The sequence below is a fragment of the Asparagus officinalis genome, chromosome 7, assembly GCF_001876935.1.
Source record: "Asparagus officinalis chromosome 7, Aspof.V1, whole genome shotgun sequence".
Taxonomy (NCBI): domain Eukaryota; kingdom Viridiplantae; phylum Streptophyta; class Magnoliopsida; order Asparagales; family Asparagaceae; genus Asparagus; species Asparagus officinalis.
The window spans coordinates 122,861,820-122,874,525 of NC_033800.1; the positions used below are offsets into that span (position 1 = coordinate 122,861,820).

General features: G+C 33.5%; 1 protein-coding gene across 3 annotated transcripts in view; it reads left to right on the top strand.

Annotated features, from left to right (window-relative positions):
• LOC109850607 (suppressor of RPS4-RLD 1) overlaps positions 1–12,706 on the top strand; it is a 57,828-nt gene that overhangs the window by 40,214 nt on the left and 4,908 nt on the right. For all 3 annotated transcript variants that reach the window (XM_020420653.1, XM_020420654.1, XM_020420655.1), the window contains exons 12-16: positions 2,495–2,603; positions 5,204–5,284; positions 6,037–6,123; positions 7,567–7,773; positions 12,377–12,684. In XM_020420653.1, the coding sequence (XP_020276242.1) occupies positions 2,495–2,603; positions 5,204–5,284; positions 6,037–6,123; positions 7,567–7,773; positions 12,377–12,684 (792 nt within the window). The remainder of the gene's footprint in view (positions 1–2,494; positions 2,604–5,203; positions 5,285–6,036; positions 6,124–7,566; positions 7,774–12,376; positions 12,685–12,706) is intronic.

Consider the following 12,706-nt stretch of genomic DNA (forward strand, 5'->3'; position numbering starts at 1 on the left):
TGAGGAGGGAGGTAGTATTTTCAAATTTTAGGGTTCTGGCTATAATTTCATATTGTTCAAGAGGTTTAAAAATTTCATATCTTCAGAATTTTTTTTAAGTTTTAGATTTTTAGGGGGGTTCTGATGTTTGTAATTTTTGGGTTTTTCAAGGGGGTTCTGATGTTTGTAATTTTTAGAATTTTCAAATGACGATTTGTGATTTGTAGATATATAATCGATTGATTGCAATTTTTGAAGTTTCAATGACTTTTTTAAAATTCTTTATTTCTAAGGGGTTGTTTTTTAATTTTTTATTTAACGATGCTTTGTATAATTTTTTAGATTTTTAAGAAAGTTATTTATAACTTTTGTATTTTTAAGAATTTATAAAAGATATTTCTATTATTTAGTATAGAATCACAAGTAATGTATTATAGATCTATATAATGGGTTCTATAAATTGGGATTTGATCATAATTTGATATTTAAAAAGATCGAGGGCAATATTGTCCAAGAAAAGTTTTAAATGGAGTATGATAATTTGTAGCTGTATTAAGGGGTTGTTTGCGATTTTTGAAGTTTTAAGGACCTGTTTAAAATTTGTGATTTTTAATGGGTTTGTAATTTTTTGATTTAAGGTGATTTATATAAATTTTAGATTTTCAAGAACATTATTTATAACTTTTAGAAGTTTAAGAATTTATTAAAGATATTTCTATTATGTAGCATAGGATCACAATTAATGTATTATAAATCTATTTAAAGGGTTCTATTAATTAAGATTGGGTCATAATGTGATATTTTAAAAAAATCAAGGGCAATATTGTTCAAAAAGAGTTTTTCCCTAATTCCCACTTTTAAAGGGAGTATGATTATTTATAGTTGTATAAGGGGTTGTTTGCAAATTTTGAAGTTTTAAGGACTTTTTTGAAATTTTTTATTTCTAAGCGGTTTTTTTTGTAATTTTTTGATCTAAGGGTGCTTTGTCTGATTTTTAGATTTTTAAGAACATTTTTTATAACTTTTTTATTTTTAAGAATTTATTAAAGACATTTCTATTATTTAGGGTAAGATTACAAGTAATGAATTACGGATCTATTTAAAGTAATTAGGATATGATCATAATGTAATATTTAAAAAGATCAGGGGTTATATTGCCCATAAAATGTTTTTCCCAAACTCTCACTTTCAAAGGGAGTATTATTCTTTTAATCGTTTATTTTTTGGGCGGTAGGTGCACATATAGAGGCCATGTATAATGCCATAACCACAAAGTCATTGGTGGTTATATTAAAGGTGATGAAAAATATGTGGAGCAACTTTTGTGATGATTCTTTTCCATCTGTTTGGATACTCAAATACCATTCTACAGCCTTGTGCTTAACCTTGGCCAGGTTGAAAAGAAGGTTGCATTAGGTAGCCTAAGAGGTAAGATCAGTGTAAAGCATAGCTGGATTTCAATGAAAATTAATTGTAAAATCGTACAATGTTCTGCATTGTTGCCATTCAGATGCAATTGTAAGTGAGCGAGCACTGTTCAGTGGTAGAGAATCAGAGAGAATTTTAGTGAAGAGGTGAAGGGGATATGAAGAAGGATTCAAAAAGGCCTGGAAATAAACGCTCAAATCAATCAATAATCAATTTTATTTCATTTCACCCTTCAAGTCTACTCTAAAAGGTAGCATCAACTCCTTTTTATTACAACTTTGACTATTAAGATGAGCACTAGTGAAATTTCAACTAACTTATACCTGTCCCGAGTCCTGAGGTGGAAGTAAAGTGAGAGATGAGAATAAAAGTAAACTGAAATACTAAATCTATTCACTCACTAAATGATAAAGAGAAAGATGAAATTAGACACCTTATAGTCTTCCAGATTTTAAATCTAAGGTACAAATATGAAAGATAAACCCAATTCGTAATTGGACTCAAATAGTAAAGTCCTACATGGTGACAGCTCCAGTTATTAAAAAACATTATCTTCATCCTCAAACGATAAGGTAATTCACTTTATGCGGATCTGACATATTCTGTCTCTGGATCAGTTGGCCTCATCAATTAGTCTGCATGAATCTGCATGAAAAGGACCCGGTAAACATTTTTTTCTTAGTATATTCTAGAAGTGACTCATCTTGGGGCATATCCTCTTTAAGAATTGCCAATTGATGAGCCACCAACTCATTCCATAAGGAAGGCATAGTGATCAATTCCATACGAGAAAATACCGACAGAAGTACGACCCAGGCAGCTGATCCACATGTCCCAATTGGGTAAGGGCTTTGTTACTGCTGTTAGAAGAGGTATTCTGGGACAATGATGGATTTGCAGGAGCTGTTGTGTTAGATTTCACTGAGTATCCTAGTGCTTAATGCTACTTATTTGTTTGACATATTCTGCTAAGCGTGCGACTGTCATTTTTTTCTTTCTTCCTTTCGATTTTATTACCTAAAAAGCAATACCTTTAGTTTCTATGTATAAGTAAATATTCTAAACCCTTCCCTGACCTATGCTGCAGGACAGCGATAAAGGATTTATCTTTGGGATTGAACATCGAAAGCTCCGACATAGATTCTCTTTACTTACGTGGATCATGCTATCATGCAATCGGTGAATATGAAGATGCGGTATATATATTTTACAGTCATTCGTTACAAGTAATTTGCTTTCATAAAGTTTCTCCACTTCAGGTTCTTAGTAAAACCTTTTAGATCACCTAACTTAAAAGGTCTATTTTCTATACAGTTTTGTTGTTTTGTTCTTTTTCGTTTGGTCCATGATGCTTAAATGCGAAGCAGTTCATGAAAACTTTTTAGATCGCAAACAAACATTTCCCCTGTACTGTTTATGAAAATAATTTTGATAACAAAATGTATTTTCCCAATACTTGTCTTTTGTGAAAATCAATGTTCACTGAATATCGGAAATCTAAGTTGGTGGTATGAACAATAATTTTTTTCAAAATAGTTATTGAAATATCTTTTCATGAAAAAATAATTGTGTGAAAGTCTTTCATTCCAGTATCTTGTTCTTATGGTTATGTAAGCCGACAAGCTGAAAAGATATCTTATTCATTCTCTCCCTTAGGTTCTTAACTCCATCTGGATGTACTTGTGAATCATCATTCTCCATAAGTACATCCTTTTTTTCAAGCTCTTCCTTTCTCTTTGTTGAATCATTTTTGTTTGAGATGCATGAGAACTAGATCATGCCCTTTGGATATTGTTGGTTCTCTTCTTAGTGTGTCTGTGTAACTCATAAAATTAAAAAATGGAAACCATTTATAGGAAGGAAAAATACCAAATTAACAATAAAGAGGTTACTGTATCACAATTAATAATATTTAGCAGTCATTCCTAGAGATAGAGTCCAATTTCACTTGCATCCTTTGGAGCTACTTGTAACACTCAAAATTTTGATTTCCAATTTCCACAAATGGGGTGTTTTCAATAGAATTTCCACTAATTTACTATTAATTTAAATGACACGTTTAGTACATCAACAAATTGAAATTTCAAGAATTAAATGTTTCATTAGCACAATCAACTTATCTTGGTTAAAAATATTTTTGCCTTTAAAACTCGCATGCGATCTATCCATCATTTCACCTTTCTATGAGACCTTTTACCCACTTGAGAAATTCATCTAAAATTCTATATTCAATCTCAAACTCACTAGAATAAAATACATTGAATCATTGCTTGATTAAGGTCCTACTTGTTTGCCTTTCGGATTGTTTTATGCTTAGGTACCAGTGTACGTTATCGAGCATATCATTTTTTGCTTTTTTAATACTCTCAATAAGTAGCTGATACAGAGACCTTTTTCTATTGCGAGCTGCATTCTTGGCATCGAATTAAACGCGTCACAATCACAATTCTGAATTCCAAATTCAAATTATTTCTGAATTTAAATTTTCCATTTACAAGTCTAAATTGAAGTTCGAGTTTGAGGTGTTCACATTCAACTATTCTGGTTCAAGGCAATTATAGTGTGTAAAAACTAAAATCTATCCAGCAGCAGCAAAGGGAAAAGAAGAGGCTAGGGAGTAAAGAACTCTTTTTTTCCCCTTAGAATCATACAGCTGCAGCTGCCAGCTGTTTCTGCTATGACTCAGTTACAAATTAGTAAATTAGAAAAAGTCAACCTGATTTCAACTACTACAGCTTCTAGTATCGCTCCCAAATGAATCCAGAAGACTTGTCACTCAGAATACAACTGTTCAAAGCCTGAAATCACAGTGAAAGGAAAAAGGGCGGACAACTGCCTGCTTGCTTTCATTCCTTGCTGCACGTTAAAAAACCGGCATCATCCATTTGGTGAAAACAAGAAAGAGGGAAGGGGATTAAGGCAATTGGGGCTTCTCATCTCCATTTCGGCAAAATGTTTGGGATCCGTATTTGGGTTTTAGGCAGATTTTAACTGACTGTAATACTTGTGAAATCAGTTTTGTGGGCTTGTAACCTGCATGCACCTGATGAAACTGAGTTTCTGCATATTAGGGATTCATAAGCCTAAAGTGGCATGGCGTGACTTATAAAATTATGCAGCTGCACAAATCATGTTTTGGATGTTCTTCCTAAGATAGCATGGATGAACGATTGTCTTCTCATGTGTGATTAAATGTGCAAAAAATTATATCGTGATGATTATTCCACTCGTGTAATCCAAATCGTTCTTCGATTCAAACTAAGGAGGCCCCAGAGAAGTATTCATGATTCTTATGCTCATCTGACCAGTTGATGTCAAACTGTAATCTAAGAAGCACAAACATAACAACATGACAGGGTACAACACACAAATTTAGAAATTACTTGTAACTATAATATGTTAATCAGTATGCAAAGGACTTCTTGTGCGATGTGGAAAGCCAGCAGGTCAATTGAGAAACAAATTATTGCTCTTGCACTTGTGCTCAGGCTATTATGGAACAACTATTCAATATTCATGTTATCATTACTTTTTTGTTGGGTTTAGCAATAGAACTACAAAATCACAGGTTTCGTGTATTCCTGGAGATCATTTTTTTTCTAGTTTCTGGTAATTTATTTTCCATGTTGTACACCAGATATTCTTCTGCAAAATGAGACATCCTCAAACATTGTCATAGCTTTTAAAATTTCATCTTATGCACTAATGACAACTTTATTTTTTGGACCAATTTGACTAGTGGCTTTTTCATAGGTATGCATAGTAAATAGTATCTATCATCGCCTTTTGGTTTCAGGTGAAAGATTACGATGGCGTCCTGGATGTAGAATTGGATTCCATGGATAAATTTGTTCTTCAGTGCTTAGCCTTTTACCAGGTACTGGGTTGTTGATCAGATTTCAACTGGATTTTCAAGTAATCTGCCTGTTAATAAGTTACTAGTATGCATCCTGTGCAAAGCACGGCCCCTTATTTTTTAAAGCATTGCATTTTGAACTTATCTCCTTCTGAGTTTTAATACATTTAATTTAATTATTGTATGCTTAAAATTAGAAATCATATCTACTCCTCTATACTTAACGAATGATCCAAGTTTTAATACAATTGATTTAATTATATCATGACTACTATAGCAGAACCAGATATGGTTTATTGTTCATGCTACAGTATTTAACTATAGTATGAAAAGTAACTATTTGGATTCTCCGTTAAGTATAGAGGAGTAGATTGGAATCATTGGATCAACATCAATCATTGACATAGTAATGTTATGCATTGGATTCATTATCTGCCATACTCATTCCTATATTTCGTATCAGTTTCTTCTAGACTTCTAGTGGTTATTCAGATTTTCGTAAAACTGTCACCGATTTGTTCCTTTACTTATTTATTGAGATTATCTTCCCCTTCTTCCTCCAACCACTGCCACTCCTATACATACACTTCCACCCACTCTCCGAACATCCAACTACGGGCCTTAAGTTATTCTTGTGTTTGTTTGCATCCAAATCTGATATTGGCTGATAATATTCCTAGTTGGTTGGATGCTGCTTTTCCTCTATTTATTAGCTACTTTTTAATCCTTAAAGACCAATTTACTAAAAGTTCAGCTTTTCTTGGTATATGCAGAAGGAAATGGCTTTATATACCGCATCAAAGGTCAACACTGAATTTTGCTGGTTTGACATTGATGGTGATGTGGATCCTCTCTTTAAGGTATTTTTGTTGATAGTAATACCGGTGTTTTAGAAATAGACCGATTTTATCTACTTATCACCGATATGTGGGGTTTGGGCTATGGTCGATACAATTTTTGTAAAAATATATCACATATAGTTTTGGGCAGATTCCCTGATATATCGGAGTAAATCCGATAAAGCGTTCAATTTCTCATGGGCTAAAAATTGCCTGATTTTCTATAATTTACATTCTAAGTGAACTGGTTTGGATTTGGAGAAAAAAACACAAATTTTCCATACCCAACCCTCATACACTAAACAAAAACAATGTCATCCTATTCTATTTCACATCCACTAAACAAAAACAATTGAGAAGTAATCCTAAACATGTGTTATTTGCATATTAGTATGTTTATTTTTTATAGAGCACCATTGATGACCCAGATGGTTGGGAGGTTCCAGATGGTTGGGAGGTTCTAATATGACTCTCAATATCTTGGGTTCAATTCTCGATCGCCTCATTATCAAAAAGTATGTTTATTTTTCATTAAATGTGCTCAGATTACATTTTAAGATATTATTTTATATATGCTCACCATCTGATATAACACTCAGATTTTTACTACTTATCCCCAATATATCCTGATAATTGAGATTCGATATGAATTTTGACTATCTGATATATTTCCGATAACCAATATTCAAAATGTTGAGTAGTACCATATAATTGGATGGTGTTTGATATTTTTTAAAAGGTTAAGAATTAAACAAAATTTTTTCGTTAGATATGTTGACATTGTTCCGTTATTAGTGTTCAAGTAGAACTACCATATATTTATTTTGTGGTTGAGCTCCCTTCATGATATCAAATAGTGGACAAGCCTGTTCTTACATGATATTCAAAATTAATGTGGATAATGAACTTCACTGTTCAATTATTACCTGCTAGCTGTTACTTTCCTTATTATCAGTTCATAAGTTCCTGTTGCTTGGCATTTGTTAGTAATAACGGGAAGTATTCCACTATATTATCCCTATATACATAAAAGTTATATTCAATAACCTTCTTCTTAGTTAAGTTCTGGTTGAATCAATGTCATGGGAAATAAGATGGTTGTCGATAATGAAACTATCTCTAGATATTGCAATTTCTTCACTATTCTTACCTTAAGTTGACATGTAGATAAATGGAATTCTTTGGTCTTTTGTGTAATGCAAATATTTCTGTATCGTAGTCTAAATACAGAGATCTAGTTAAAAGGACTCGTGTTCTCTTGATACATCTTTTTCTTCCTTTTGTGCGTATAAGCTTCCTTTTATCGTGAAGTATCACATGACTTTGTGTTTGTAATATAATCCAGATATTGTAAAGCTTGGTCCATGAATGTCTGTCTGTTTTTCTCATTGATATGCTATGTTTCATTGAAATATGTATATCATTTAGTTGGGTTTGAACGATTGCCTTCATTTTCTTTTACAGGAATACTGGTGTAAGAAACTCCATCCAAAGTATGTATGTGAGAGAGTTTTTCGGCAACCTCCGCTTCGAGATTCATTAAAGAAAGGTCGACTTAGGAAGCTAGAATTCATTGCTACGAAAAATAAAACAATACTTCTGCAAGCAGCTGATTCTATTGGACAGAAAATACAATACAACTGTCCAGGCTTCTTGCCAAATAGGCGTCAGGTTACTTTCCTTTTTTCTGCAAGTTACTGCTAATCATTTTATTTTCCTAATTCCCAATTAATTTAGATCGCTGCTAGGAATTAAGCATGTGCATGATTTCTTTATCACATGATTTGAAGGTGATATTTCTCTTATATAGGTGTGTACTGCATACTTCATTGAGATGTGAGCTCGCTTTTACATAGGGTTGCAAACAGATTTGGTCAGGCTGGTTTTCAGCGATGATATTTATATCCAACTCAAAATGTAAAACTCAACTATCAACATCAACCTGAACCCTATTGGTACACAGGAATCAAGTTTAGTGAGAATAGAATTTAGCAAATAATAATAAATGCAGGAATGGAATGCTCTCACGTTTGAGTGCAGTTAAACAATGAAGCGGGAAGGGACATATTTTATTAATTTCCACTTAAGGGGCTGTTTGGTTTGTTTCAATAAAGAACTGAGACATGGAAAACTATGCCAGACACATGTTTCCCTGCATTTCTATGGGTCTCTTGGAAATTGGTTTTTAGTGTTAGTTTTGCATGGAAATCATGAGATGCAAGTGTATTGTTTCCCATTCTGCTGTCTGGATCAAAACAAAAAAAAATAAGAAACCTCATCAAGGAAAACCTCATTATTGGAGAAAAGGCAAGTGGATGATTAATTTATCATCATAAATTACATTTCCATCCCATTTTGGAACTAATAGCTCTAAAATGGGATTTCCTAAAAATGTGACATGGTAGTTTTTTTTTTGGTCGATTTCATAAAAACCCAATCTGAACCAACCTCGTGTTTGAAACCAAAATGATAGGAGTCGGGATAGGGACTCTGATATGAAAGTAGATGGCTCCGAATGTGTTGCCTTCGGCGCCAACCGGGATCCGATGGGAAAGCACGAGATTCTCGATACTGTGAATTTTAGTAGATGCTCGAATTTGAACGTGATCTGGAAGGGGGATATGGTAAATTTTTAGTTGTTGAAAACTTTCCAGAGCCGTGTTGTAAGACCTTAGCGACGAGGGGTTATAACTCATTAAGGAATGATCGGAGGAGATTCGGTGATGGCGATACTCAAGCGGGGGTCATCGTTGAGGTAAGTAATCAGATTCGAAGGATTGTGGCATCATTGGCGAATGATGTTGGATCTCGAGTCTGTAGCGGATACTATTCATGCGTGAACAATAAATTTTTTTAAAAGGTGTGTGGTTGAGATCAGATGGCTAGGGTTGAAAGTGAAGAAATTTTAGATAAATAAATAGGCCTCACACCCAGAGGCTTCACACCATAAAGAAAAAAGGCAAATCACATGCTAAAAAATGTCTCACATCCTCGAGAGAATTCTCAAACTTAATTTTTTTTATTCATCAATGTCTATCTCTCATGGACGATTACATCTCTTATTTACAAGAAAATAAAGCAACTAAAACTTAAGGAAGTAAATAAAAATCCTAATCAAATTAAAACCTAAGTAAACTAAAAGATGCAATCAAATAAAATCCTAGCTAAAATAGAAAGAGATTTCAAAATCAAATCATAAAGAAATCCTAACTAAAAAGAAGATTACATAGAATAAAATAAAATCCTACCAAAAAAGAAAAGATTCTAATAAATCCAAATCGCATTGGTGAGAAGAATTGGAAGATCTTCAAGATGAGTTGTAAAACTCAATATTGAGTTAGTGGTTGAGGGTCTGGAATAACAAACTTAATTACCAGATTATCTTGAAATTTGCATCGCATATCAAACTTAAGTTTAGATTATAGGCTTGACTTGAGCTCTGGGTTTGATTCAAACTCGAGAGTTAGATCAATCTGTTATTTTGTTTTTTGTTCATACTCTTGTTTATCCTTGGGTTTTGGATCTATCTTTTGATTTGCTTCTTCTGCATGTAGTTCAGGCTCGCACTCTAGATTGATCTTTTGATCTACGTCTGATTCTGGCTCACGCTCAGACTCGGTTTTGGTTCGTGATTAAATTTTTGATCTTGCTCTGCTTTCTCATCTGACTCGAGTTGATGCTTCAGATCTAGATTGAAATTAAATTTTGATTGAAGATCCACATCTGGTCGGGGTTGAGGAAGTTGTGTTTGCTTTGCTTTAGAATTTAAAGAGAAACAATATCTTCTAGATGGTGGACTAGAGTACCTTCTCTCCAAAAGAGCTTTCATATTTGTTCACGAGCGGATGTTTAAATGATAGTAGTTTCTATACCACCAATATTTTTCCTCTCCCTTTAGCCTACACTCAGCATATAAATATATTTTCAGTTCTGACATATCATAGATATCATAGATAGAAAATATATATTCTATATTGAAAAATCCAGACGTCAAATTCATAAGGCTCCTCATATCCATCAAATCCATAAAAGTAGTTTAGGGTACCAAATTCAAGTGGATTAAAATCATACATTTGTGAAGGAGGTAGTGGTATTTTACCCCTGATAATTGTGGATCCTTCGGCTCTGATACTAAATGATGGGGAGCGGCGCGAGGGCTTCGATCTGGTGGCAAGAATTGTCGACGTCTTGGCGAAATGGGGTTAAAATCCATGATGAAGAAAGCTACCAAGATGAACAGTATATGGGTATTGTTCACGGTTGAACAGAGCTTTTTTATTTTATGTGGAGGCGTTTTGACTTGGTTGGATGGCGCAGATTTTTGTGGAGGGAAAATGAGTGGTGGATGATCAAGAAGAATAATTAAAAGAGAATTTTAATAGGTATTAGGCATCACACCTAAGGGCTTTACACCCTAGGACTTCATACCTCAAAGACACTTCACATACCAATAAGCAATTCGCATGCTCAAGATCAAACTTAATTTTTTTATTCATCATTGTCTATCTCTCATGGAGGATTACATCTCTTATGTATAGGAAAAGAAAACAACTAAACACTTAAGGAAGTAAATAAAAATCCTAATCAAATCAAAACCTAACAAAACTAAAGATACAATCAAATAAAATTCTAGCTAAAATAGAAAGAGATTTCAAAATCAAATCCTAAAGAAATCCTAACTAAAAAGAAGATTATATAGCATAAAATAAAATCATAATCGCATTACATGGAGAGTCCACAATTGTCCTGCATCACAAAATCTGATGCGGCAACTTTGTCAGGTCTTCTTGTTTTTTGGCGAAACAAACAAGCCCTGAGTGGAAATTCCTATTCTTTGACAACTCATTGGGAATGCACATTCCCACATAATGTGGGAATGACCATTCGTAGGGAACATGCATTCCAACTTTTAAAAACTTGTTCGCCTCGTTTGGTGCACATGAATCGAGTCAAGTGAGAATTTAATGATTTAAGGCATGAAATGGAATAAGTGTGGGAATGGAATACTCAGTCTCATTCTCATGTTTCGGTGCGAATTGAAGTGAGAATGACAATCCTTTTAATTTTGGTATGGGAAATTAATAAGCAATTAAGAATATTTGGAATTCTTAATTTTAATTTTTTTTATTTCCACTTAAGTGGGAATGTTCATTGCCTATCATCTCATTGTGAAAGCTCATTCCCACATAAAATGGAAAGGAATGAGAAATGAGAATGAGCATTCTAGCTTCTAAAAAGGCGTTATGTTTGGTACACATGAATGAGAAGTGAGATTAGGCATTCTATTCGTACCCATTCCTATGTACGAAACACAACCGCGTGTTTGGTATGTGAGAATGAGAAGTGGGGATGAGCATTCTATTCTACCCTATTCCCGCATACGAAACAAGGCATTCTGGTTTAGTTATGTGATTGCCAAACCCACACCAAGAATGTTTTGGCTGGTTTCGGGTTTCATTATTGTGGGTAGCTTTCAATAATTTACTCTGGCTTTTTTCAGTTTTGATATTACATGCATCTTCTTTCAGTTATCTTTGCTACAGATCCTTGATTGTTTGTAATCTGAGAGATCTTGATATTACATGCATCTTCTTTCAGTTATCTTTGCTACAGATCCTTGATTGTTTGTAATCTGAGAGATCAATTTCTAGCATAAGATATAGCATTGAACATTGGTTTGTTAGTATATAAAATATAAGCCTTGATATTACATGCATCTTCTTTCAGTTATCTTTGCTACAGATCCTTGATTGTTTGTAATCTGAGAGATCAATTTCTAGCATAAGATATAGCATTGAACATTGGTTTGTTAGTATATAAAATATAAGCCTTGATATTACATGCATCTTCTTTCAGTTATCTTTGCTACAGATCCTTGATTGTTTGTAATCTGAGAGATCAATTTCTAGCATAAGATATAGCATTGGACATTGGTTTGTTAGTATATAAAATATAAGCCTCACTCCTCACCATAGCTTCATTTACTAGGTTTCATTAATTTATTACTGATCGTAGACTTAATTTAGTACTTTATTTTTTTGTTGAAGGTTTAATCTTTAAAACTAAATGTTATTGTAAATAGAATCAGTAGTATTAGATTAAAAAATAAAAAAAATAAAAAATAAAGTATATCCTGATAGAGACCATAATTTTATGATCTTTGGTTCAGGCTTTTTCAGTTTTCATATTACATGCATCTCGTTTCGCTTATCTTGAATATGAGTCCTTGATTTTTAAAAAAAAATCAGAGAATTCCTTTTACTTCTCTTTGCAGTATCGTATGTCTGGCTTAGCTGCAATTGAGATAGCTCAAAAGGTGAGTAAGGCATGGCGGTCTATGAGAAGCAGCAACAAAAATAGTAAGAAAGCTAGGAGGAGGGAAAAGCTCACTTTGCTGAGCCAGAATAGAGGTGGTGCTGGCTGTAGCAGTAGCAGTTCCTCAGAAACATCAGCCTCATATGGCATAGGTGAAAATGGACTTACTATTGGTCGTCTATCCTGGCAAGATGTGTACAATATAGCTGTCAGATGGAGACAAATTTCTGAACCTTGTGATCCAGTAGTTTGGGTTAACAAACTTAGGCAAGTTTATATTATTCATTCA